The sequence below is a fragment of the Dufourea novaeangliae genome, unplaced genomic scaffold (genome assembly GCF_001272555.1).
Source record: "Dufourea novaeangliae isolate 0120121106 unplaced genomic scaffold, ASM127255v1 scaffold162, whole genome shotgun sequence".
In the NCBI taxonomy this organism is placed as follows: domain Eukaryota; kingdom Metazoa; phylum Arthropoda; class Insecta; order Hymenoptera; family Halictidae; genus Dufourea; species Dufourea novaeangliae.
Window position 1 is genome coordinate 534,068 of NW_015374046.1, and position 27,795 is coordinate 561,862.

The window sequence follows — 27,795 nt, forward strand, 5'->3', positions numbered from 1 at the left end:
CATATTTTCTAAATTGTACCGGTAATTTTAAATAGATTAATTATAATAGGAAAATTAAAAACATTTTTTTTATTGCATTGAAATTTATTTGTTACTGATGAAATATGAGATTTAATATGTGACATGAATTAATATTAATATAAATATTTTATTTTTCAATTATTGTATATTGGATGTTCCTTTGTTCATTCTTAATATGTATAAATATATATTAATAAATGATTCCTTGTCTCACTCATAATTTATTCATTATTTATATTTACAAATTTACTATTTTTAAAATAGGTACGATTTAGGAGACATGTTGCTTAAATCGCACCTTTTACATTTTGTCATAACAAAATTTATAAAAATAAATTTGTTCTTCAGGAAAGGTTCCACATTCAATAGTATGTGTTTTACACATCAAACTATAACATTCAATATTAACTTGTGTATAAATTAGCGCCAAACAGGAAATATGACATAAAATATCTTAAGGGATACGATAAAGGCAATTCTCCCCTATTTGTAATTTCATTATAGTAAATACAGATGTTTGTGTCATCAAAGACTAAATAATGAAGGATGAAAGTAAACCATAGCTTCATATAATTTGAAAATTCCAGAATACTGTGATAAGAATTTTAAGTTAAACCATACATTGTTATTATTTGCTTCAAAGATATAGCGTTAGCTATAAACGAGGCCGGCCCTTAAACCATTAGTAACAAAAAAGACTGGAATATTTGAAAGAAATTTACGTTTTCGTAAGCTTCCATTGGGAATAGAATGGCCAGAAGTATTTTGGATCTGAAATTAGTACACTATAAGAACTAGTTTAATTAGATAAAAACGAAAAAACCAATCCCAAATTGACGTCGCTGGCCCCTGAATGACGGTCGAGCACAGTTTTTAAAACTCAAAGGTATCGAATGACAGGATGAGGCCACCGAAACACACCTAGATTGCACATAATGCCTCGAAGGCGCCCATTTTACGATTATTTTAGGTCTGAGGCGCCTTTAAGCCGTCATTAAGGCGCCTTAAGTCGTATGTGTGCTATCTGGGCATAAACTTTAGGGTCGGTCAGCTTTATGGCTAACCCTATATCTTTGAAGAAGCTATAACTCGCCTTGCGGTCAGAAATTCGCTCGTACGCGCCACGCCTAATACGAAGGTATGTATTAATAAGTGTATATGTACATACACACCATCAAACAGACACCATTAGGTCATACGCTTTACAATGTCCCGTAAGACACGGAGCGCGGCGACCTCGTCAGAGGATTCAGATCGCTGGATTTGCTACGGATCATCACAGGGCGTATTCCTTTCACTAGCCGTCTGTTTCGAGGAGGATGCACGATGTAACGGTTCAGTGCGCCGAGTCAGAGATCCTTGCGTCATCCTTAACGTAGAACATCGGTGTATTTTCGTTTTCCAATATAAGTATTTCGATATCATTAATCACGATTAATTCGGAAGTTTTTTACAGTTTTTTACAGAGATCCTTGCGTCATCCTTAACGTAGAACATCGGTGTATTTTCGTTTTCCAATATAAGTATTTCGATATCATTAATCACGATTAATTCGGAAGTTTTTTACAATTTGTACTAATGTGGATGAAAATGAACAAAAACTGATAATATTGTAATGAACACTTCGTACATTAAGGATATCCACAGTTTCTGAAACTTGGATAAACACAGTGATATTTTTCCTATATTATTATTTGCTAAACTTTAAATTAATATATTCCATTTTTCTAAGATAATAAAATTCTATAATTTTAATATAAATTATGCATTTGTTTTGGGAAGTCACATACAGCCCAGATAGCACATGACGCCTAATAACGCCTTGAAGACGGCTTAAAGACGCCTTAGACCTAAAATAGCCGTAAAATGGACGTCTTCAAGGCGTTATGTGCTATCGGGAAGTAGAAGCTCGTTTATTACAAACATTTGTTTCTAATTTTCCATATCATATAATGATATTTCAATTTAAAAAAATATTATTCAAATAGTGCAAATCTTCTAGATTAACTCAATACGATAAAGAGTTTCCGAGATGCAATTTCACAAGTCTGTGCTAGATCGTGAATCAACACAACCCTGCAGTCGACGAAGATCAGCCCGAACCCGCTGTCTGTTCGTACGTCCTTGCGAGCAAACTCAGTTTCCGCTAAGGGAAAAAGGCGTAGAAGAAAAATCTTCTACCACTTAGTAAATTTATTTCAAGTACTGAAATAAATGTTAAACCGAATGTTAATTTGGCATAGATTTCAGTAACTTCCAAAACTAAATGGTAGGAGGCCCCTCACTTACATCACTTTTTCCCCTAACGAGAGCGGTGTGTACGTCCTTGCATGGATATCTCTATACAAATGAGCGCGTTCTACACTCCTGTGTCATTTACACAGGAATTACATCATGGTAATCTTTATTTTTTTTTAAATATTCCCGAAATCGCTGCATCTTTTTGGGAAGAGTATTTTAAAGCTGAAGGTTCGAGAAATCCAGTGGTATTTTCGCCAAATTGATCCAAGAGTGGGAACAGTATCAAATCGGTATTTAAACAGGTAACTTTAATTATTGTTGTATTTATTAACAACACAAAGCGTTACTTTGGCTTTAAAATGAGAGAAAGATCAATGCTCTATGTTTAAAAATAATCAAAATGTTGCAGTTGAAGTAATTATGTTGTGCCGGTGATTTCGTCCAACTTTTAAAAAGTTTGACATTACATATCTCGGAAACGGTTCAAGATAGGAAGCTAAAATTTGACATGGTTCATTTTTTCGTGGTTATCAACAAATGCTGTAAATTCGAAAAACATCGATGACTATGACCGTAAACAAGCAAGGAACGCAATACATACGGTGTCGCGTTTAACTTGCATATTTTTCATCCCAGAATGTCCGGTATACATAATATTGTTTTAATAAAATGTGTCACCACTAACTTTTGTGAACAAACTTTTTTGATATCTCTAAAAATAACAGATATAGTTAAAGTGATTAAAAACTGTGTACATCTAGCCCACCCTATACATATACAGCTACGTCGAACAAGTCAACGGATAATTAACGGGGAAAGCGCGCGGGTAGTTGAAAATTAGAGCTCGTTTAATGCATACTTCTGAAAATTTAACCCTCTACGAGCCCCAGAAGTGCAATAAACGAGCGCCTACTGTACCTGTTATAAGGTTGTGCCATATGCCACCGCTGGGCAGCGTAAGGGCACCTCACGCGCCTGTTTCCCCTTCCAACCTTCCTTTCGCACCGTGTGCCTTCGTAGAAACAAAGAAGCCCAGACTCTTGTCTCTGTCACTCCATGGTAACGGTGAACGATGGTGCAGACAAGTTTTAGCTCCCGAGAGCCAACTTTGCCCACCACTGGGTTATGTACTCAGCATGGCTACAGATTTGATGCAACTTTTACTATAAACAACTTCTGCACAGATTGGCAGCAACATAGTCAATATGTTGTAAAATATGAAAAATATCCCGTAACCGTTGATAGTTGTTTCTGATAGATCTGTATGTACTAATAAATATGAATCTGCAACCCGTTTCTTCCCAGAATGTCCAGTTTTTGGAAAAATAAATTTAAAAAAAAATGCAGTTTCAAATTTGGAGGTGTGCTTTTACAGTAATAGTTATTCAGTTTCTTTTGACATCAAATAATTCTCTGGACTCTCCCGAACAAAATGATGTAAATTGTTGTTATATTATAGACATCTAAATATATTTAAAAAATGATCAAAGTGGAAAGGACACCGAAAACGCACCAATTTTTGCTGATACTCTTTGATTTATTTCAAAAACTAAGGTTCTAGAAAACAATCTAATCATAGCATACAATAGAGCAAACCTTTCTGCTAAGGAAGGTGTCAAGGAAAATTACAAAATCTATTTTTTTTTCAATAGAGAAGTGAAACAGTTCAGCAAACACGCGACTGCTTCAGTGGTACTCAATGACGACGGTCGCCTTGCCTGCGCGCGGTCAACGCTTCTGCTACGCAGTATTTGACACACCTGTAGTCCTGTACCGGTGCGAAGCCGCAATGCTCGTTCGAACGAAAACATTGCTACTCTGAGTGAAAGTGTCAAGAACGTTTCAAAAATGTCATTTCACCGTAGTTCACAGGAAATTAATCTTTCGTACGGTTTAATGCAATGAATTTTAACTAAAGATCAGCATTGCATGCTTCCAAAATTACATTAACTCAAGAACTGTACCCAGCAGACCATTTGCAGCGCCACATATTCGTCAGTTAAAGGCTGGAGAATAAAGATGTTGATGCTGACTTTTGCAACAAAATCATTTTCTTTGACCACTGGACTTCTTTCTTTGGAGTCATGTGAAGGACCAGACTCGCGTTGACAATGCTAAACTATGAAACATCCGAAGGATAATATGCGACGAGCTATTGGTGAAATACAATCCATTATGTTGGAAAATGTTACGCAAAGATTAGTCAAAGAAGCTGTGGTCGGCAAAAAGAGTAAAGATGGCCATTTGCATGATATTGTTTATCTATTTCCCATAGATAATTTATATCCCTACTGAATATATCAGTACAATAAAAGTTTAATATTTCAGGTAACTTTGTATTTTCAAGTACAAAACAAATCTTACACCTCTTATTGGATCACCCTTTATAAGAGGAAACATTCTGTCGAAGATTTGTTGAATAAGGCATTTGATGTTTTTGTGGAACAGTTATAGTTGCATTTTCGTTCAGTCTGCCTAGTTTTGCATAATAAATTGTGTCACTAATTAATTTTTCAGCAATAATTAGTTGATGTTGATCAATACATCTCAAATCAAATGCAATTTTTTTCCCCATAACATCAAATTTATCATCAATTTGATTTTTTATTGCTTCAGCTACATTATGTTGCTGTAAGGGTATAGTGGCTATTGACGACAAATCTTGTTCAACATTACTTTTTTGTTTACAGTTAGTGGAAGGAGTTTCTGACACAGTGTTGCTATCTTCGCTATCCTAAAACACAAAAATTTGAAATTAGACAAAATAAAAACAAATAACCAAATTTGCTGATATAGCCAAACAACTGCAATTTTGTCTTGTTCTCATTATCGAATTATCTTTCGATTTCCAAAAAATGGAGAAGAATGGAAAGCACTTGCCAAAGAGTTTAAAAAACAATGCAATTTGTATACATACTGTGGAGGTATAGATGGCAAGCACATTAATATCATAAAATCCTCAAATAGTTGATTTTTCTATTATAATTACAAAGTAAAATTCAGTGTAATATTACTAACAGTTGTTAAGGCTAATTATGAATTTATATTTATTCATATTGGTAGTAATGAACGTATATGAGATGAAGAAGTTTTACAAATAACAAAATTTTATAAAAAACTAATAAACACTGCTTTTAATTTACTGTTACTAGAAATACCTGATGGTACTCAATATTCTCTACTTTTCATTCTTGTGGCCGATAAAGCATTTCTAGTCCTCCAAAATTTATTAGAACCTTATGCTCAAAAGAGCCTTACGAATGAAGAAAATATTTTTAATTATAGGCTAAGTTGTGCAAGAAAAATTATAGACAATGCATTTGGCATTATGGCTCCTTGATTTTGAGTATTTCAAACAGACATATGTGTTGATATTGAAAATGTTGACAGAATGGTATTGGCGAGTTGTGTTCTCCATAATATGAGTGGCATATTATCTACAACCTATTTACCAAGTCACTATAATGATGTAGAAAAATTTGAAAGTGCAACAATTATACCTGGGAACTAACATCAAAATGGAATCTGTTTGGATTTGTTCCTTAGTACTGCAAAAGGAACAACTACAAGGGCTAAAGAAATTAAAGATCAATATAAAATTTATTTTAATAATGAAAGTAGTGTACTATTCCAGGACAAAATGACATTCAATAATAGAATTCCATTAGACATATAATTTTCAATATTTTAATAATATTCTGTCTTTAAATAAAAAAATGACTTACTTCGTTTTGAATATCATTTTTCACTGATTCATTTTCCTCTTTTTCATCATCAAACTTTGATACTCCTCTATGTCGTACTTCACAGCCTGTGATGAACTTCATTAAGTCATAATACCATAAACTTGGTACATACAGATCTTCGGTTGAACAACCACTTGCCTTTGATCTTCGAATTTTCCTTAGTTCTCTTCGAAAACTGCATCGCAAAGTATGAATCTTTTTAATCACAAACTCTTTATTGGCAGCTGGATATGATTCTTTACATTTTTGTAGAAGTTCTTCGTACGCTTTATTTCGCAATTTTTTATCGGTATACTCTTTACTTCTGTTATTCCATAAACACTGGTTCATTCTATAAATATTAATAAACTCCTTCAAAAAGTTTTTATTCAAGTCCATTTTTAATACACAAAATATGTAATAAAAATTTAATATTGTACAAAACACTAACTTATTGTGCTTCAAAGCGGCCTACAGAATCGACTCCTAGGTTTCAGGACGCAAGTCGCAACGTGTGTAGGTTGGAATCGACGCATCGGAGTCAGCAACGGCTTGCGTCTTGCGTCTTGCGTCGATACAGGATCAGATTATCAGATTCCCGTCCCGTCCTATTGGTGAGCAAGGCTCGACGGGCTCGACTCTGACGCAGATGTTTTTCTCGCAATTTATGTTGACCTCTAATTTCTTATTCGTTTTATATGGTACTGTATTATATTGTATTGCATTACATTATATTATATTACATTATATTAAATTATATTATATTATTTATGTCATAAAGTTTAACATAGGTAATATACATTTTACGCCCATAGTCATTCTTCTGCAATAACTCCATTCGTTATTACTGTATGTATTTTGCTTTTTAGTGTTTGGACGAATTTTTTCCAATAAATGTCGGTAAGCATTATACTCGTTTATACGTAAATAATTAATTATAATTCGTTTGCTTTCAGTCCTTTTAAAGATGCAGAATTAGAAAATTTGTTACTCTCAAGTAACTGTCTTTTTGCCAATTTCCTAATGGTCTTTAACTTTTTCTTATTTATAATCAGTATACTCCTTATTATTGACAATAACACCATTGCTGTAACTAAATAGATAGGGGCCAGGGATGGCCTGATGGTCTTCTCAGAATACGTAAAAGATATGTAAAAAAAACATTCGTCTGATAGTAAAATCTTATGTTATAAGAAATAAATACTTGGACCGAAATGCAATACGCAACGTAACTCAGTACAAAAAATACAATACTATCCTCATTACACGTTAAAGCATTAAATGAAATTGTATTAGTATTAAGCTGTTTAGTTTTAACATTCTACTGCAACTAATAATCCTGAAACATCAAATGAAAAATATCTTTACAGAAAATAACAGCAAATAGAATTGCTATTATTAATTGAAGCAAAAAATAAGAATAGCATTATAAATTGCTGCGAAAGTTTATATAGATTTTTACTACAGGTATCTGTACATAATGTACTCTTGCTTTTAATCAGTCTCCAAATTTTTTTCTTTCTGTATTTTTATTTATTTTTAAGAATTATGTTTATATCTTTCTATTGTTAGTTTTAGTGTTAACTAAATATGTAAATAATTATTAAAAATGTGTGACTTTATTTTGTGCATCCCACCTACATGGTATAAAATACATACAGGTGGGGAGTTTTAAGAGCTGATGCTGTTTCATGAAACCTAGGAGTCGATGCCTATGAATCGCCGCATGTTGCAACCTCTGTATGCCGCTCAAGTGTTTCACAGTTAGCATTAGAAAAGTAATTAAGTATTCACGAAAAACAAATCTCGCAAAGCAACACAATTTTGTTCACGATAATAACGTTAATGTTATGAAGTGACCGGGTCAATTACTGCATTTAAATCCAATCAAAATGTCATGGAATGGTGTGAAAAAGGTAGTTTCAGCTAAAAAGCTGAATTTTTTTTTTAATGAAAATTTAATTGATTTATTCGATGTCATCCACAAAACATGGAATAACCATAGACATATATAGACGGAGCATGAACTGAGCGGGGGAGTAAGATTCGCGGTAAGGGGGTGGTTAGTTATAAATCGGGTAACTTCGTTCCATTTCGGTGCTATTCGGGTATGCCATCACGTTACATACATGTATGCTATGAGAGATGAAAAGAATATACTTATTATACGTTAAAACTTGCGTATGTCATGTAGTTTGTATAGATATATGTATTTAGCAAAATTAATAAATAGTATAAAGCATTAAATAATAGTACGGCATACAGCCCACCAGCCATTAATAACGAGCCCCAACAACCCCATTAGAAAGAGAGAATGGATACTTCAGTTATTGTTCTCTCTTTCTTGTGCCGACATCATCCCTACCATAAGACCGCGCAGTCTATTACACATGTCTATGACAGAATCTATACCACGAAGATGTGTGGAAATTATTTAAAAAAGAAGGCAAAGCGACCAACTATTAACTTAATTTTATAGTCAAATATAATAACCTTTGCTATTGCATAAACAAAGGGCCTATTGTATGTATATATATTTCCGCGGACAATTTAAAATGTTCCATTTTTCCATAAAATATTCTTGTTTATAACATTCCCTTAGTAACTATCAAAGAGTTCAGACATTGTATAATTTGTAAATATTAAAAAGTTATTAAATATTAATTGTTAAATATTTGAAAAATATATAATTAGTCTATCTCTTTCGTTTGAGTATTAGCGACTACGTTGCGTTTAGTTGAAGTTATTTTGTATTAATAGCATTAATTCGTATTAATTAGAATATTAAGATAATATTAGTTCTAAGCTGAAGAACGAAGACAACCGACGAGGGAACTTAGTTTTTTATAGGTTTAGGCTCATGAAAGAAGTAATCCGCCGAGGGATTTTAGTACAGATAGTATTACATAGTTAAGATTTACCTGCCTTGGGCCTCCACTCGCAGCAACCTCCTCGTGGTGAGGCCTGGGCAATCGGTATTATCATCGGTAAAGTACTTTAAACTGATGACAATATCGAGCTAATGGCTGCGAACTTCGAATCTATCTCATAAAACCACGTTCTATATTACATCGAACTAGGATTATTTTAGAAATCGATATGAGATTCAAAGTGTAAAAATGTCTAGTACTTTGAATGTTTTAGAAAAGTATTCGAGATAAAGATGTATGGAACTACTGAAAATTACTTTAGATTCCTTTTCCTTATTCTGTAAATTCTTTGATTGGAATATGAATGTTGCTGGAAGTATGAACATTTTCACAGGACAATGATATAAATGGAACTTTAAAACTTTTTTAAGTGTTACAGTGATATTTCGTTATATGTTCCATAATGTCAATAATATTGATTTTCTTGCAACATCCATAATTATTACAAATGTCAATATAACGAAATATCTTTTATGCGATGTTTATGGTGTAATAAAAATCTGTGTTTCGATTACGTTTTTGATACGTATTACTCACTTATATGTAATAATATAGAATAAAAATATACTATTAGTCCGACATTTGAAAATATGCATGCGTTCGTTGTCACTGTTAAACTGTTGTAATAACAATGGAATAATAAAATAATTTACTCAAATGTACATAATAATACATATACATATCCATAAAAACAATATTAAACGCAATAATTTTTTTGTACGCGAAGAAAAACTAATATAGGTCCGTCGGGATTAGAACCCAAGACTCCTTTCTAATACGTCTACTTTATAGCGAACGGACAGAAGAGAATCCGGTCACGACCATGGTCCCTTCTTAGATTTAACGTAGTTCACAAATTCACCGTTCTCCTAACGTAGAGGGCAGCAGAAAATCCCTGACATTTTACACTATCGGTATTTCAGAACATGAGACACGAAGTCCCATAAGATGATAGGTCTATCCTATACCTAGTCGGTGGTGTAAGCAGGGCTATCTAATGAGTAGACTTCACAACTCAATTGTATTCCAGCGACCTCTAAGGAAACATATGATGATACAAAATATCCTACTAATGCTTATCATTAGAGATGACGTGCAAAATCACTAACGGTGATTTATCAGAGTGATCGCCGAATCACGATCACGGTCGTGATTTAACCTCATTCACGACCGTGAATGCAATTTTTTTATCTAGAGTGAATTCGCTCACTGCGATCGTAAGTCCTTGATCATTAAACAGAAAAACGTATTCAATATGTTTTTACGATGAATTACATTACTATTCGTGTTTGTAACAATCACTAGAAAAAGCAAGAAATTCTAAAAGAATGATTTGCTAGGTAACATGTAGATTATATTTTATAATCATTAATTTATTCATTATTCTTCATTGTTTCTAATTATTCCTTCACTTTATACGATATAACTCGAATTTTTGTTTCGATGTCGTTAATATAAAATATACAGATTATGTGTCGCGTGTAAAGAACTGTTAGGTTTCTCCACCAATCAAAAACGATCACGAGAAATTACGAATCACTGTGAAAAATCACCGTGATTGGGAACGAACGTGATCGAATCACGAGTGATTCACAAGTAGCAGTTCACGCCATCTCTACTTATCATGCTTATAACTATGTCTATTGAATTTCCTCATTTTAAAATTTGACAGATAACATCATAACGCGTGTTTAGTTGAAAGTCTTAAAATAACAATGGTATATTATTTTACAAGCGAAGGTACTATTCTTTATCATGTTGTAGGTTCCATAGTTATTGTATTTATATCAAACTTGTTTGCTATTCTAATAATGTGAGAAAAACAAACAATAAGGTTAGAATAACAGTTAATTTCAAATTGCAGTTGTACAACCACCCGTAACATTATTTATGGGAGTTGATAAATATGAAAGTAAGTGATATATATTAAAATTTTCTTAACGTTCAAAGCGCCATACATATTAATTAATTCATGTTTGATTTCATAGATGATGATCTTATAAAGTGGGGTTGGCCAGAAGATGTTTGGTTTCATATTCATACATATTCTTCCGCACATGTATACCTCCGTCTTCGTCCTGTTAGTACTCTTTCTCATTAAAAAAAAATTGTAGAATATACAGTTTAGTAGCATAGCACAATTTCTGTTACAATGAAGTTCCCATATCATCCCTATAAATTATAAATACTTCAGTATATTTCAAAGACATCGTACGAATGTTGTTAATTTGTTATATATTTATATATGATTTATAGGGCCAGACAATCGATGATATACCAAGCACAGTTTTAGAAGACGTTGCACAATTAGTAAAAGCAAATAGTGTAGAGGGCAACAAGTTAAATAATGTCGATGTTGTATATACAATGTGGTCTAATTTAAAAAAAACTCAGGGCATGGAAGTAGGACAAGTTGCTTTTCATATATATAAAGATCTTCGTAAAATTCATGTTGCTAAACGAATAAATACTATTATCAATCGATTGAATAAAACAAAACGTTTAGAGCAAGTGAATTTTCAAGCAGAAAGGGAACAGCGAGATAGAAATGAAAGAGAAGATAAGAAAAAACTTCAAAGAGAGCAAAAAGAAAGGGAGAAAGCAGAAGAGAAGCAAAAACAGGAAGAAGCAGAAATCAGGTAAGTTACAAACTTTGTTATTACTGAAAAATTTTAATTTCATAAAACATTTTAAAATATCATAATTTTTACTTTCTTTCAGGAGCTACAATTCTTTATTCAATGCGTCCAATATGATATCAAATACTGAAAACAGTGGGTATGATTCAGATGATTTTATGTGATAAAGTTATTTACAACATTTATATTTTGTGCCTAATTTACTATAGTCTTGGATAATAGAAATGTATGTCTAACACAAAGAATAAAATTTGAAATTTCTACATTGATATTATTTGAATAAATATTATTAGAAAAATAGTATCTTTCTATAACAATTTAATATTAACAGCTTTTAAAGCATTAATTATCCATGATGGATATTCCTTGTTAGGATATAAATCTAACATGAATTGCTGTATGAATTCTGGAAACTTTTGTTCTTCAATACTTCGTCTAATGTCCTGCATTAATTTCATTTGAAATGCAATATTGTGAACAGATAATAAATGACATGCAACTGTTTCTATCGTCACGATATGATGTAGATACGCGCGTGTATACGTTTTACATGTACTACATTCACATGTTTCATCTATTGGTCTCATGTCTTTACGATACTGAAGTTGCTTTAAGTTTATTTGACCTGTACGTATTAATGCACAGCCAAATCTCTGAAAGAGATATATATAATTAATGAAGATTGTTGATTAATAATAGTTTATATAAACTGTTACTGATTCTTTGAAAATGTAGTCTATTATTACCGCTGTTCTTGTAGGAAAGACACAGTCAAACATATCTATTCCCAGTGCAGAACAAATAATTAAATCAACAGCAAATCCAACACCCATTAAATAACGTGGTTTATTTCTTGGAAGTATGTCTGTAGAAAGATGTACCATTCTCCAAAAATCGTCTTTACTTTCTCCACCACTAAGAAACAATAATGCAAATTTAAATAACTTTTTACATAATACTGTATAAATTAATACCTCAATCCACCAACAGCAAAACCATTGACTTTGCGCTGAACAAGTTCTTTTGCACATTCGGATCTGAGCTTAGCATTAAGACCACCTTGTACAATTGCAAATATACTCTGTTCATTCGATTTGCCATGAACTTTTAAACACCTGTCTAACCATCTACATGTTCTAAAATTAAGTATTCAATACTAAAACATGTTTCAATAAATGTCAATGATAACTATATTTATAAGAAACACAATCGCACCTGTTCATTGCTTCTTCTACTCTTTGTCCTTTTAATGTACTATGAACTACATCGTCAAGCTGCATAGCTATATCTGCACCTATTATGTTTTGTATTTCTATGGAATATTCAGGTGACAATATGCATGTGGATCCTACGAAATACTAGAAATTTATTGAAATCTAGAGCTCTTTATGTGTAATTAATACTAGAACTACCAAACAAGTCAAAATGATTTGCCAATACACTTTTACAACGATGATTAAAATGTTATAACAATACGTTTTCTCAGATCTTTTGTAACTTTTACTACGATACGACATTAAAGAAATTAGTTAATTTATAAATTTGTAAATTTTTAAAAGTTTGCCACATTTATCGATCGATTGAAAAAGATATGCGTTTATCGTTGGTAGTTCTATTGTTAAATGTAAACTGATTCTGTATTCTTAAACATTAACTACCAGTATATGGTGATCGAAATTCAACGCCATCTTCTTGAATGCATGCAAGTTGTAATAATGATACCATCTGAAAACCTCCAGAATCTGTTAATAAAGCTCTTTTCCAATTCATAAAGTTATGTAATCCACCTGCTTTTTTCAAAATATCAATACCCTAAAAAATAAACAATTTCATTGACAAAAAATTCTATTTCTTAAACTTTTCATCCCCTAAAAGGAGACCCAGGGGACAATGGAAGTAGTACAAATATTGGGGATCACAGAGAGTTAAGTTTAAAAAGTGCTGTAATATCCTCTACTTACGGGTCGTGTGCCAAGATGATATGTATTTCCAAGAATAATTTGACAATTTAATTTTTCTAATTGTTGAGGCAATAAACCTTTTAAAGTACCCTAAAATATTAAAGTTCGAATATATGCATAAGTTGTAACTACTTCACAGCTTCACTTACTTGTGTTCCCACTGGCATGAACACTGGTGTATCTACATCATAATGAACAAGACTCATTCTTCCAGTTCTAGCTTTTGTTGTTTGACATTCATGAAATATTTCAAAAAGTAACGGTGATTTTGCAACAGTTGTCGCTTTTTGTAAGTTTAGTTTTTCCATAGTAAATTTTGATAGTAATATCTAGTTTTTAACTTATGTATATAATACCATTAAAGAACTTTTATAAGCGGTTATGTATGTTTGTATACATAACAAAATATTACTACAAATAACACATATTTTGTAGATTACATTTAAGGCCACAGGTTCACGTTTAAAAAATCATATCTACCTATTTCCTAAGTAACTTCATGTACTAATTCATTACATGCAGAAAACATACACTGTTGGGTAAATGGATGCTTCTACCTGCCGGTCAATGGCGTCAATGCCGGTGTAATGCAGTGTAACCAAATGTAACGGCTGGTAATGGAAAGATTGGCAGAGTCTGGACACTCTAGACCATAGCATACACAGGATGTCCCAAATTAGCTTCGACACCCGGAAATAAGGGGTTCCTGGTATGATTTGAAACAACTTTTTTCTTAGCAAAAATGTTATCCGAGGCTTTGTTAACCAGATATTAACGAAAAACTCCAACCAATGTGAGCGCGAGTTTGCCGGCTGCGAAGAAAAATAATTGAAAATAATCAAAATATGTAGATGATTAAGAAAATTCCACCTAACACCAGAATTATTTTCGTTGAAAAAATGTATTATAGGATTCAAATTTCGCCGTGACCACGGGTATTCCAGAAACCTATTTTCCACTTCATTACCAACTTTTGACTGCGATGTGCTTAGAATACTCCTTTTTCTACACTTATTCGGCATAATGGGCCTAACAATTATACATCATCATCCGAATCTTCATACATGTTATGATTTGTAGATAAATTTATTTTTCGGAATGATTCAATTTCTAATCCAGACTCAAAATCCTCATAAGTATATAAACTATAATTATAAATAATGAATTATTTCCAAAAAAAAAGATAATTATTTGTTAAGGCACGTTACACTATCAACATAGAAAGTGAGCATTCTGTGGACCACTTTGCACTTGTATACTCGTCGTTCGCACCGAAAAGCACCGAAAAGGTTAAATAAAAATATATAAAAACTTATTTGCACGTCGATTGCGTTAAATTCAGAGGGCCACATAAAAATATAAATACACCCTGATAACCAGTTGTATGCAATTTTCAAGCAAATTGCCAGCAAATAATGACAAAATTTGTCTAAAAAACCATAGCCACCTGTTTCCGCATTTGACTTGGGTTTTGCAAGCAATGCTAAAACAAATTGGCAGCAAGTCTTGCAATATAACCTGTGTCAAATTAAGAGCAAAAACGGAACAGAGTCTGCGCAAGCCAATTTGATGCATATGTTGCTGCCAATGTGCGCGCAAGTTGTTTATAGAAAATCTTGCATTAAACTTGTAGCCATAACTTTATAACAGGCATTGAACAAAATTGGGCTTTGCAGGTTTGGTTGACTGGACTTACATATATGAATATATAAATAGAATGTTTTCGATATACGTTGAAATATTTTTAAGGGTAGTATAATGGGAGTTAAATTAAAGAAAAAAAGTTCTACGATACCATGTGTGATCTACCCCTGCGTCTTATAGTATAACTTTAAGACGGTGTATTACTTATGTATGTATAACCGCGAGACAAAAAAAAAACATTCAAATAGGTTGTTGACCTAACAGTTTATGCGTCCTTCCATGTGCATGTGTGCGTGTGCGTCACAGCGAAACGATTTACACTTTTTACTTCATTATATACTAATTTACAATGTACCCCCAAAGTCGTATACCCTTAACTATTTACTACTATAAGTAGAAACAGATTTTAATTTTACTGGAATTGTCACTTTAAAACGGAGATAGATCAAACATAGTGTCATAGAACATTTTTTATTCCATTTGAGTTGTTTTTTGCCGCTCGTATAAATATTTCAACATATAACAAAAAGTCAGTGTACGCACAACATATACTTACTAAGGATGAGTGGATAGACTTGTTAAGGTAAAATGTAATACTGATAGTACGTAGGATGAGAAACAGAAAACGCATTGTCTTTGAAGGTATCTAATGATATTTTATGTAAACTTTGAGCAACATTTTTTAATAAATACTCAATGGATATTGATTTTTCCAGAGAATGTCGGCTTTTCTTCAATTCTTATGGTAAATATCTTTATGAATACCTCAATGTATATCGGAGACACTCGACACCCTGTGTCATACGCAACTACTGGTACACGCACACGCACATGCACACTTTTCTTGGCATTTTCTGTTATACTTAAAAACCTCCCTAATGGATCAACTATTCTTCAGTTCATTTTCTTACTTCTCTTAAAACTTTGTAATAACATACCGGTCTACCACTTTATTAAAAAAGAATTGCTTCCTAAATTTAAAGAATGTTCTCTGAAGATTTGGATTAGTATGTCTATTCAAAGTATGCATTAAAAGATTAATATAGACATGCTTAGAAATTTAAAAGCATTATACATGCTTAGCGTTATCTAGATTCACGGGACTTTTTAAGTTCATTGGGTTCCCATAAGTTGTCGATTCAATTATAATATGTAAAATGGCGATAAAAAAGTGTTATCAGTAATGTAATGCCATATATGTATATGTATAGTAATGGCATGAACCAAATTTCTGCGAAATATATATTATTTAACGGTAATACTGTACATCAAATATAAATAAATTTATAAGAATTAATTTCGCAAAAGTGTAAATATCAAGTAAATTAGTTCTTATTGTCGCAGTAATTGTTCAATGATTAACAATTGATTCATATAAGAACAGAAATTTGGTTTATGCCATCTATATGTCACTCTAACTGTTAAAAGACAAGATTTGACAAAAATCATATTACGTAACATATTACATTTTTTATAATCATTTGTGAGTAAATTATGTTTACTATTCTATATTTTATAAAAATTTAATACTTTACAATGTCAAACGCATCATTAAGACTTCGATCTAAAAAATAATTTTAAATGAAAGAATTCATTAGTTGCGAACGATGAATCGTTACGTACGTCTCCTATGAAATATCTACCATTCCAACTTTGAAAGTTAATTAATCGTAATGCGTAGAATTGAAAATCAATTAAACAACTATCCAATTCGTAAAATTCCCAAACAATAGCGCCATAGCAAAATATAAAGTGGCGGCGGTCTTATGTTAATTTGGATTTCATTGACGAACAAAATAATATGCGAAAGGGATTTGCCATAGTAATAATTATATAGCACTATTATCGATGTAGCATTCAGTACAAAATTTAAGTATACGACTTTACGTCTTTAAGAGCATATTTGTTTTCATTTAAAGCAGAAGTTATCAAACTTTAAATTCTGTAGACTAAACTTTGATAATGTTCGCGGTATGTAATTAAATTTAAAACCAGATCATAGATGGGACTTCTGACCATTAGTTAAAAAAATGTATAGCAATCTCAACTGTGACAACTGCATGGAACTAAGCTAAAAATATTAGAGTAAAGGAGAGAAAAGTTAAGATAATGTTTAGGAACGTAACAGTGAATTTATGCAGTTTGAGTACTTCTGATTTAATGCGTAACATTCTGTTGATCAAACGCAAGCTATACAATTTGTAAAAATATAAAATAAAATAAAACATTTACATGTACACATACTCGCAGTTTGACTTTTCTTGGTTTAAAAGAGTATTATATATTGGGTTCAATGCCGAATGTTATGTAAAAAGAAGTTCACCCATGGCCAGCAGGTGATCTAAATATTTCTTAGAATAACAAAGTCGCAATAACGCGTTCTCAAATGACTTAGAAACAAACGTTTCAAAACGATGAATATAAAGTATTTATATAAAATCAACGTCCACTTATTCGAATCTCAAATGTTTCATAGCAACGATCGCTCCATTTGAGCAACTTTCGTTATTTTTCACACTTGCAAACTCAATATACCACCAAAGACGCTTATAGCTCCACTGGAGACATTTACACTTTTAGTTTCGCTAATGGCAAATTCAAGAAATATATTTCAGAGATTTACATTTACATCACAGTGTTTTTTCCTTTACTTACTTAAAAAAATAAGCGACACACATCTAAAGTGAATAAAATTGGCAGTTACTCACTTTGTTTTCTGCTCTTTATAGATTAAATTGAATTGTACACTTATATCTGCTTCAAAATTATTTTTTATCTATGGGTGAAATTTTGTAATATTTTCATTTGTATCTGATTTTTCCATCACAAGCTGCTCTCATCTTTTTTTTATGGTACTGCAATTAAGAAGACAAATTGATAAAATTAATTGAAAGTCACGAGTTTTCTTTTCTATGTACAAATACAGTAAAACGTTTAACATTTTTGTTAATTTAACATTCCAAGGTACAAAACCACGTAAATCACGATCGAAACTATTGACGGAAAGAAGTTTAACTATTACAGTTCTATTGAATATAAAATAAATATTTTTCGTAAGTAAGGTCAAATTGATATACGATTATTTGATCAGTGTAACATTAATTACTTTATATAAGCACAAGAAAGTAAGACCTGTCTGTAATCGTTATACAAGGTGTATCAAAACGAATTGACGTCTTTAATATCCTCGACACTATGATAAAAAGATTTGATAAAAAGAAAGTAGTTTCAACAAAACTTATGCAATAGAGACGGGTCATTGTTACGGTGATATTAAAATTTTCTTATAAATGGAACGTCGGATTTAAGACAGTTGCCTCTGCTTTTTTCAAATTGAATGTTGTATTTCTTTAACTATTTTTTTATGGCAACCGTTAAAACAAACACAAGGATCTGCAATACAAAGTTATGCATGGTCGTTGAAGGTCAGTTTCGAAAAAAAAAAAAGCTATCCTATCCTTTCGATATCAGTTGAATTTATCCTATTCGTTAACAGTCCGTCGCTAACACCACTACTTTTTTCCTTCTCCTTCTCTCTTTTCTCAAAATCCATTAATTCGTTACGAGCTCGCTTGATACCTATGCGTGACAACTTAGGCAACGGATAATAGATTGTTTCAATCAGAAACGCATCAAATATGAGCTATGTGTAACTAACTATATTATAATAATAATTCTCTAACAGATGTTATTTTATTTAAAGCATTTTAAATGCATTGTAGGAAATATATTTAACAAAAAAAAGATCAACCGGAAAATTATACATTTTTCTATGAATTAATCAACGTTACATTAATGAACGTAATTAACGATTTTTTATATTCTCTATATTACATATCGAAACTGTTTTAGTTAAGTGAATTTTATTATTAATACACAGATACAAATATAATACATGATATGCAACGACAGTCAAGCTCGTAACAAATAATTCCAGTCTATCCTGTACACTTGTACACGAGCCGAGTAGCGGTGAGCAAGCAACAACTTATAAAACAAAGAGCATTACCCTTTATAGAATATGTTCAAAGTGATAACCTATTTGCAGTACCATAATTTTATAACTGAGGATTTGAATATAACAACATTATTACATTCTGAAGGCTGATTATTAACATACAATAATGTTTAATATTAGAATACTCTACAGTGTTGCACAGATACTGATCACTTTGAATGCCTTCCGTAATATTGAGTTCTTTAACCGTTATTTATACAATTTATATTACAGGTCATTGTGTTAATCGTAACAACCACTATCAAAAACATTAAAAAAATATATTTCGTTTAAAAAAAAAAAACTGAAGTGACTGTCAGATCTCCAATAGAATATCACTTGTAATAATATGATGACCCCTTTCTATCATTTAACTTTTGTTAAAAACATTTTCCTCCCATAGAATCGAAGATCTCAAAAACGATAATTTTTATTAGGACCCCCTATATACTATTCTAATAATGCTTTGCATATTAAACTAGAGAGAATGTTTATGCAAAGTACTATCATTTCTTTAATGAAGTCCTACAAACACACAACTTAAGAATTATTTTTCCAACCTTTGGTAGATCACTATACAAAATTCTCAAAATCCATGAATTACTTCTGTGTATGCTTTCAACGATTAGGCTCTGTCACTTCATTAAACAAAGGTGTTAATGAATCAACATCTTGTAATCCATCGAAATTACCAAGCGGATCCAAATCATTTGTTTCTGTATCTGTTTCTCCAAGAAAATTCGCTTCGAGCAGATCCACAACATTTCTACACAAACTGCCGGAAGCAGATTCGTTCACTGTTTCGTTATGTAAGTTTAAAGAGTTTAAGGTAGGACTGGAAAGCATGGGTTCGTTGGCCTCTTGGTAAATTTCTTGCGATGGGACTATATGCAGCGGCGTTGAGGGATATGATCTTGATCCATTACTATCCTCTGTGTAAGATGGTGTATATGTTGATACTGGCACAGGTAAGGGTGTATTAGGATACGAGCGTGATTGTATTATTTTCTGCAAGGCTCCATCTACTGGAATATCATGTACATTCGATGGATCCAATACATCTTCTTCCGACAAATTTAAGTTTGAATTCGGTAAACTATCCAGCACGATTCCGTTATTTTCTATTAAGCTTTCTTCGGCAGATTGCTCTGGTAGAATTTGTAAGCTCTGTGCTCCTTCCTCGTCCAAAATATTTAATATGTTGGTTATGTTTTCAGGTGTTATTTCTTTATCACTCATCAAGAAATGTTGGTCATCCGACATGAAATTTGGATCCACGTCGTCAAGCAAATATGTTGAAGTTCCTTCTGATGGACCGATTGACCCAAAGTCATTAAATTCACTAGGTACTGGTGTAGGCGCTATAGAGCTATTTGTAGATGGATTGAAACTCTGACTCTGAAACGTTGATAAGCAATGTTGCGTTGAAATTGGTGACATTAATGTAGGATTAACCATTCTATGTAACGGAACTGATTGTGATCTGTAAAGTTCATTAGTAAATTGTTTATTGGCATGAAATAGTTCACTAATTTCCTGATCGGGTTGACATTTTTGGTACACATTTTTAATTTCTTGCAAATTTTCTTGACTCGGATAGTTTATAAGCAATTGTTTTTGTGGTGCTAGATCAGAAGATAAGAATGCGGCACATTGCGATCCTTGTCCTTCTCTCTTGGATGTAACAGAAATTTGCGTTGTGCTGCCGCCAACCTGTACTTCTGACGATTTTGTAGAAATTAATGGCATTTGCGGCGTAGATGTTTGTCTAACTAATTCTGGACCACTCGTAGGAACGACGAAAGTGTCATTTTTACTAGTATAAGGCATGCTGCAAGATACTGAACGTGATAAAGATTTATGAGCGCGTGCCCTGGAACTACTTGCTTGTAAATTACTTCTCGAACGTGGTACGGGCGTATTTCGCGGCGAAACAAATGGACTAGCGTTTGCGGAATTCGATTTGGATGTTCGACCATTAATGGGTGAATGTGGACCTGGTGATATTGGTGTAAAATTGAATATTCTACGACGTGTATTTGGACTTTGCGGAACTGTGTTCATAATGACATTTGAATCTTGTACATGTTCCACAACGTTTGTTTCAAAACTCACTCTCCGCCTAGTATTACTTTGATTCGAATGATTTAGCAATGTTGGTAGTATTAAATTGTGTTTCTGCGTATTTTCACGTTTTTCAACGTTTTGCCTGATAATAGCAGAAGGCAGTGCATCCAGAGGTGCATGCACAATTCCAGATTTCAAATTCTGTTGTAATATTAGTCTGAGTTGTGAAACTTTATCAGATCTTGATATTTGTTCATCAGTAGTTAAAGTATTAGCTTCCACATCTGAACTCGACGAGCTACTTTGTTGAAAATACTGTAGTAATTCCTCCTCTTGCTCTTGTGAATTGTTACCTCCGTTTAAATAATCATCCAAAGTGTCTGAGTTAACAGAACGAAGTTTTTCAGTTTTACTTAGGAGATTGGAATTTTCTTGCAATAATCGAATCTGATCTTTAGTTAAACCTGTAGATTCCTCGATTGTGTTTGAACTAGGATCGAAACTGTTAGGGCGACCATTCACTTTAACACCACTTTTCGAACATGCTGACAGTTCAATATCACAGTTTTTAATAGGCTGGTTACTAACAACCTCACTGACATTACACTTGGTAGGCTTTAGATTACCAGCAAGTATCACCGATATTTTTTCATCCTGATGTCGTATAGATGTAAGCTTAGGCAACAACATATTGGAATGCTCTACATTCTGCTGCGTTTGCTGTTCTGTAAGTTTCGTTTGTTTCTCAGGGCTGGTATCTGACGGTTGACTCAGTATAATTGGATTGGCACGCTTTCTGGAATTTTTGGGTTTGACATCTCGCTGTGTATTTACGCAGTTGGTCATCACTACACTAGAGTTGCTATTATTCTGTATGTCTTCAATTGATTGTACCACTACATTATCACAGTTGGATTCCAGGGAGATGTTACATGGCTGACTATTAGTTTTAAGAACCCTTCTCTGCCGATTAGTTACTACGGCAGATAAATTGAACTTGGTTGATGTGTTATGTCCACCCGATATATTTGTACCTTGAGATGACTGGGTGGACTTGATTTTCTTATTACCTTTATTTCCGCCACATTTATTATCAACAGTCTTCTCTTTGTTCTGATTCTGAAATATTTGTAAAATATTGTATAGTTTCAAATTAACACAAAACGCTCCTTAAATAATTTCTATAGTGTAAAAATTTATAGAAAATTTTAGAAACATAATATTTTTCCAATTTACTGATTTCTTTTATTAGTTTTCTATGTTCTTTTACTACATAAATTGTAAATGACTTTGGGAAATATCATTAAGATAACTGTCGCAGTATCACGTTTAATTACATTTCATTTGTCATTGTGTCGTATATAGTATGTCCATGTTCATGCCCTATTTGAATAATAATTTCTCAGATAACTGTATGAATTGGTGGCAAAATGTCAAGTTCGGTTGGTGTCTCGTACCCATCACGTGTGATCTGCGAGTCAAGAAACAGTGAAACTGCCATCAATATTTATACAATTATTTAGGAAATTATTATTATTCAAACAGAACTTTCAAATATGTCGTTGAATTCGTCTTGATTTAAACCGACATACTGTATAAAGGAATAATCACTTAAAAAACATTTCACAAAATCTTTTCATGCACGTTATCTTTTACTTACAATTTGCTATTTTCTTAAAATATTTTGTACCTGGATAACAGCATCGAAATGATCATGTTTTTGATGTCTTATTTGCTCTCGCTGCTGTAATTTCCGTTGCAACTGTAACTGTGCTTCTCGAAGTTTTCCAGGTTTTGTAGTCAAAGGAGTTTCATGTAAATCCATAGAGGATTCTAAACAAACAATTTAACTTTTAGACTAGTTTACTATAACGATTCCGAAAGAGTACCAAATTATTAGCAACCTTTATTTGTTGATGTATTAGAATCTCCTGAAGCACATAATATACATACAGCAGCCAAAGATCGTGTGTCAACGCAAAGATTATCAACAAGATGACGTGCTAAGGCACTCAGAGATGGAAATTTCAAGCCCAACAAATTTTCTGCCCATTCTCTGATTAATGTAGATGTAGCTCCCAACATTTCTTCTGTAATGTTCTCATCTAAATCATCGCCCTAAAAGTTTGAATGTTTACCTTCAAAATATTTTATACACCTAAAAGAACTAAATTTAAAGTATAAAATATCTATCTGTATTTGATTCTGAATAAATTTTTCTTAACATGCATAAATATGTATTATAACAGTATTTTTCATATTTATAAAGTTTATGAAATTTTTAATTTAGTTTGTTAACTTTTTAATCTCAAATTACAGAAAATATTTATAATATTTTAAATATAATTTTAAGCCTTACAGTTTGAGTTCCAGTTATATTAGGCAATGTTGGAGAATCCAGTTTAACTCTTTTGCGCATTCCAGCATAACAGTAACGCGAATTGCCTCGTGTGCCTAGTCTACGTGGTCGAACTCGAGGATACACTTGCTTCATTACTTTTCCAAAATCAGCAGTCGATAAGGGCTTCATAGAATTTCGCATGCAGTACATACTGTGAATAAATTCAGAGAACAAAAAAAAATAAAATATTGTATTGTAGTGAAAAATTAGTTTCTTATGGAATTATATGTATGTCCAAATGTATAAGATTTAAAACACATACTTGTATTCATCATAAACTTCTTGCTTTGGTAAAGAGACATCGGGATCTTCCTCTAAATGTGTCTTAATCCACATGATTGTTTGGTGAATTTCATAGCGATTTCCTAATGGATTTAACGGTTGTCTCAAAGGATCAATAGTTCCCCCAGTATTGGTCAATGATAATGGAAGTTTCAGGTACAGTAATAATTTTTCTTCTACTTTGAGTTGTTCAATTTGTGAAAAGATATTCTGAATGCGAGTTTTCGATTCTTCGCTATATAGAAAACGAAATACAAAGTTAATATAAATGATATTTCAAACATGGTTAACAATATGCTTATTCTTATATACAATACTTTGTAAAACGTTAATTAAATACAATAATCTTCACAAATTGTGTTGTTTTTATAATTTAAGGAAACTCAATAATTTATACTTCCAAAAAACTTTGAACGTACGCAGGATGTAAAGCTAAATTTGTTACAGCAAAATATGTCTAAAACTAAATAAGGTATAAAATTCTATTCGATGAAGATTATTTGGTTCAAATATATTGGTTTTATGCGAGAAAATCAAGATCAAATGAAGATTACCTTGATTTTCTTTTAACAGCATTATGCTTCCAATTATCATCCTAAATACTTATACTTCCTGCATTTGTAAAAAATAAATTACAAATAGTAATTACAGGTTTACAAGCATGACGCTATTTAAAAAATTTAAGATATCTTTAAATAACCTTAATGAGTCTACCTAAAAAATCTTATTAGACTTCCTATTCCTTTGGATTTCATTTAATTTTAATGTACACTACCACACACTACTTTCATTTTAAAAAATTCTGTAAATGGTTATTAAAATTTATTTTCTTTTACATGTTGGAAAGTATTAAAAAATTATATAGTTGCATTTATATTTTTGAAACACATTTGTTCAGTTTAAGAATAACAATATTGTCAATACCTTCAAAACCTTCTTTCGATTTAGTAAAAATATAGTTTGAATACTTACTGTGACATTTTTTGTTATCAAGCATTTATATACATAGAATGTATGAATTTTTTTAACGTAATGCTATTTTCATTGTCTTTTTCCATTATCCTTAGTATTTCTTTAGTTTGATTGTTGGAAAATCAAACAAAATTTAAACATCTACGTTGCAGAAGGTTATTGCAAATATGCTATTAATATTTAAAATTATTTTAAAGTAATTTCAATTACAGACTGAAATAATAAATTTTGATATAAATAAACAAATGAAGAACTGTTAAATCTTTATTATTACTTTAATTTCAACCTTCCTGTTTTAGAAATTCATTGTTAGAAAGGAGGATTAGAATGATCTTCTATACCACAGGTTATTAGGGTTACAACTTGGAAATCAATTAATGTGATGATAGATATACTGGGAATTTCTATGCATTTATAGCCTATAGGGCTCTGTGAAATATAATAAAGTACAAAAATGTCATCATATGCAACAAGTTCTTTATTTTATTCTGAACCCAATAAGATACTTAAGACGCCTATTTATAACTAAAATTACATTAACTTTTTCCAAAAGTATAAATTTGTTAACCCATAATGATGACCCCCTATGAAAACCTTTCAGTATAACAAATTAAACTATAACATTTTTAATGTCTTTAACAATTTAAATTTCATAACTTTAAAGAATTCGTTTTTTATTGACGTGTTATGAAATCATATTTTTGTGGGACTCTTAAAGGGAAAATGTTTTACAAAATAAGAAATTTTTAAGTAAAATTTACAAAGCATACAATGTTGATTTTTATGAGATTTCATAGATTTATAGGTATGTGGATCTTAAAGTAAAAAAAACCATAATGTCTGTAAGTCATAGAACACTTATAAATATATTATTTAATGAAGGAACAAATACAGTTCATAAAGGAACACCTTCTATATTTTTTGGTAACTTCTATAATGTGTAATACATGTGTTTAAACTGTAGTTGTTTTAATAAATTCTCCATATATTTAATATATCTCATTTTACCTTTTAAATTTTCATGTGTTCCCAAAGTAAATGTCTAGTAAAACTAACAAATTTTTTCAGTTTATTATAATGAATTAAATCATTTTTGCATACTGAATTTTTAAATACATTATTATCCATAAACTTCTGTTACCAACTGTATGTATGAAGTATCATTAAATGCTATGTCAGACATGAAAATTAAAATTAAAAACAAGTTAAAAACAGAAATAACAGCGTTACATTTGTATGATTCTATATTTACTAAAATGCTATAAGTTTATTTATTACTTATTAAAACAGTACTTGTATTGCATTTGCATTCATTTTAACTTGTGTTTTCAGAAAGAAATAAATTCTTTTATAGGAAAAACAAGACGTGCAATACATTGTACTATGTTCTTATTAAAAAGTAACTGTATTTAGGAATTTTTTGGTGATGCATTGTTACTGACATATTAAACATATATGTTTTGAAGAGTCTTCTCTAAGTAAATGAAATGAAAACTATATATCTACATAGAAGTTATTAATGTTATAATCTGATGCTACGTACAAAGTTTCTTAAGTTCTGATGGTCAAAAATAAATAAAACTGAAATTTTCAGAAAATATACAAGAAATGTGGCTTTGCACATAAACATTTTTTACATATAATAATCTTTAAAAAGAAAAATAAAACGTTGGCAAACAATTGCCAAATTTTAAAGGATACTTTTTCAAAGAACATTATAAGATAGGAAATTTTTAAAATAAAAAAATAGAAAAGTACATTCCAAATATACTCTAACAATTTCAAGTCCGTTTAAGTGATAATTCCAGAGTAATTATATGAACAAGTTAGCAAAAATTGATTCTAACCAAAAGTATTGAAAGCATAGGTACTTTTGGTGGAAGCATTATACTAAAATCGTTAAATCCATTGGAAGTTAATGAAAGCATGTTCTATGGCGCAGAACAAACTTTGTGATAGAAATTTGAAAATTGAAAAGAACTCGACAAGAGTAGTCAAAAAGGAGCTCAGTCAAGAGTACAGAAAGCATTTCAATTGTAAGTCAGTTACAATTAGTCTCTTAGTAAAAATACTACTTCGTATTTCACCTTATTATTTCATGAGTATGTTTGAAAAATGTGTAACTCAAAAAAGCGTAAATCATTCTAAATTCTTATTATAGTAGCCAATCAAGAGTTGCATTTTGTTTTCAAAACTAGTGCGCACGCGAGCGCAGGAAAAGAAGGGGAGAGGAAAAATAGCGAGAGAGAGGGAGAGAGAAAGACAGGGCTTTAAGCTTACCCGATACTGTCTTCAAGCATAAACCGAATTTTTTCGTGTTTGGCAGTCGTGGCATGGTTTGTCAGGGCCGTGAACTTGGCCGCGATGATGTTTTGAAGTGGGTCACCGTCGTGGAAGCCGTTCGAAAGTCTACCGGCAGCCGGGCGCTGGCTCGACTGCACTTGCTTGTTGTTATCGCTAATGCAAATGTTGATGCTGCCATCACCATTCTCAACAGTAACGTCATTTCGTTCCTTTTTGATTCGCCTGCCGTCAAATGCTTTCTCGTCGGCATTAAATTCGATTCTCACGGATGGTTTGCTGACGCAGGGCTCCGTTTGGTCATGGTTATCAGTACTCATCGTACTCCGTTACCGGAGGCGTTTAATTTATGTGTATAAAAATGTATTACCTCCCGTAGGACGCGAGTACCCTATCATTTTGTCACAGTCAGCTGGACTACTTGTTAGCATTGCACTCCCGGCGATTATACGTGACCGCCATTCGAGACCCTCCACTCGCGCGAACCGACGAGTTGCCGAACCGCATACAATAGAAGAATAACCGCAAATCCGTCATACCGATTTCGCGCGCAACGCTTTACCTCTTCTTTATTTTAGCGGAATGCACTTATGCGCGGTTCATGACTAATTTAA

The 27,795-nt window shown here is 32.0% G+C and overlaps 4 protein-coding genes across 4 annotated transcripts; 1 reads left to right on the plus strand and 3 right to left on the minus strand.

Moving 5' to 3' along the window:
- Positions 1-4,639: 4,639 nt before the first annotated feature.
- LOC107189650 lies at positions 4,640-6,806 on the minus strand. The gene is made up of 3 exons (XM_015578234.1): positions 6,795-6,806; positions 5,988-6,359; positions 4,640-4,996 (listed from the first exon to the last, which is right to left on the minus strand). The coding sequence occupies exons 1-3, from the start codon at positions 6,804-6,806 to the stop codon at positions 4,640-4,642; spliced, it is 741 nt and encodes a 246-aa protein (XP_015433720.1).
- A 3,762-nt stretch (positions 6,807-10,568) lies between these two features.
- Positions 10,569-11,787, plus strand: LOC107189758 (coiled-coil domain-containing protein 25). Its single transcript, XM_015578370.1, has 5 exons — positions 10,569-10,657; positions 10,782-10,829; positions 10,906-10,997; positions 11,174-11,556; positions 11,639-11,787. The coding sequence occupies exons 1-5, from the start codon at positions 10,633-10,635 to the stop codon at positions 11,718-11,720; spliced, it is 630 nt and encodes a 209-aa protein (XP_015433856.1). The 5' UTR covers positions 10,569-10,632; the 3' UTR covers positions 11,721-11,787.
- A 77-nt stretch (positions 11,788-11,864) lies between these two features.
- On the minus strand, positions 11,865-13,825 carry LOC107189651 (probable queuine tRNA-ribosyltransferase). Its single transcript, XM_015578235.1, has 7 exons — positions 13,667-13,825; positions 13,518-13,607; positions 13,215-13,368; positions 12,772-12,904; positions 12,531-12,692; positions 12,303-12,471; positions 11,865-12,209 (listed from the first exon to the last, which is right to left on the minus strand). The coding sequence occupies exons 1-7, from the start codon at positions 13,823-13,825 to the stop codon at positions 11,865-11,867; spliced, it is 1,212 nt and encodes a 403-aa protein (XP_015433721.1).
- A 5,951-nt stretch (positions 13,826-19,776) lies between these two features.
- LOC107189719 (DNA-binding protein RFX7) lies at positions 19,777-27,735 on the minus strand. Its single transcript, XM_015578317.1, has 6 exons — positions 27,161-27,735; positions 23,889-24,143; positions 23,585-23,777; positions 23,130-23,343; positions 22,916-23,058; positions 19,777-22,344 (listed from the first exon to the last, which is right to left on the minus strand). The coding sequence occupies exons 1-6, from the start codon at positions 27,499-27,501 to the stop codon at positions 19,777-19,779; spliced, it is 3,714 nt and encodes a 1,237-aa protein (XP_015433803.1). The 5' UTR covers positions 27,502-27,735.
- Positions 27,736-27,795: the final 60 nt, after the last annotated feature.

Excerpts from the sequence above, each read along its gene's own strand:
- LOC107189650 (XM_015578234.1), bottom strand. Across the intron at positions 4,997-5,987 it reads AAAATGATATTCAAAACGAA|GATAGCGAAGATAGCAACAC; the intron begins GTAAGTCATTTT and ends TTTGTGTTTTAG.
- LOC107189758 (XM_015578370.1), top strand. The coding sequence starts at position 10,633 with ATGGTATATTATTTTACAAGCGAAG. Across the intron at positions 10,658-10,781 it reads ATATTATTTTACAAGCGAAG|TTGTACAACCACCCGTAACA; the intron begins GTACTATTCTTT and ends TTCAAATTGCAG. Across the intron at positions 11,557-11,638 it reads CAGGAAGAAGCAGAAATCAG|GAGCTACAATTCTTTATTCA; the intron begins GTAAGTTACAAA and ends ACTTTCTTTCAG.
- LOC107189651 (XM_015578235.1), bottom strand. The coding sequence starts at position 13,825 with ATGGAAAAACTAAACTTACAAAAAGCGACAACTGTTGCAAAATCACCG. Across the intron at positions 13,369-13,517 it reads ATCATCTTGGCACACGACCC|GGTATTGATATTTTGAAAAA; the intron begins GTAAGTAGAGGA and ends TTTATTTTTTAG. Across the intron at positions 12,693-12,771 it reads GTAGAAGAAGCAATGAACAG|AACATGTAGATGGTTAGACA; the intron begins GTGCGATTGTGT and ends ACTTAATTTTAG.
- LOC107189719 (XM_015578317.1), bottom strand. The coding sequence starts at position 27,501 with ATGAGTACTGATAACCATGACCAAACGGAGCCCTGCGTCAGCAAACCA. Across the intron at positions 23,344-23,584 it reads ATATAACTGGAACTCAAACT|GGCGATGATTTAGATGAGAA; the intron begins GTAAGGCTTAAA and ends TCAAACTTTTAG. Across the intron at positions 23,059-23,129 it reads TAATACATCAACAAATAAAG|AATCCTCTATGGATTTACAT; the intron begins GTTGCTAATAAT and ends TTGTTTGTTTAG.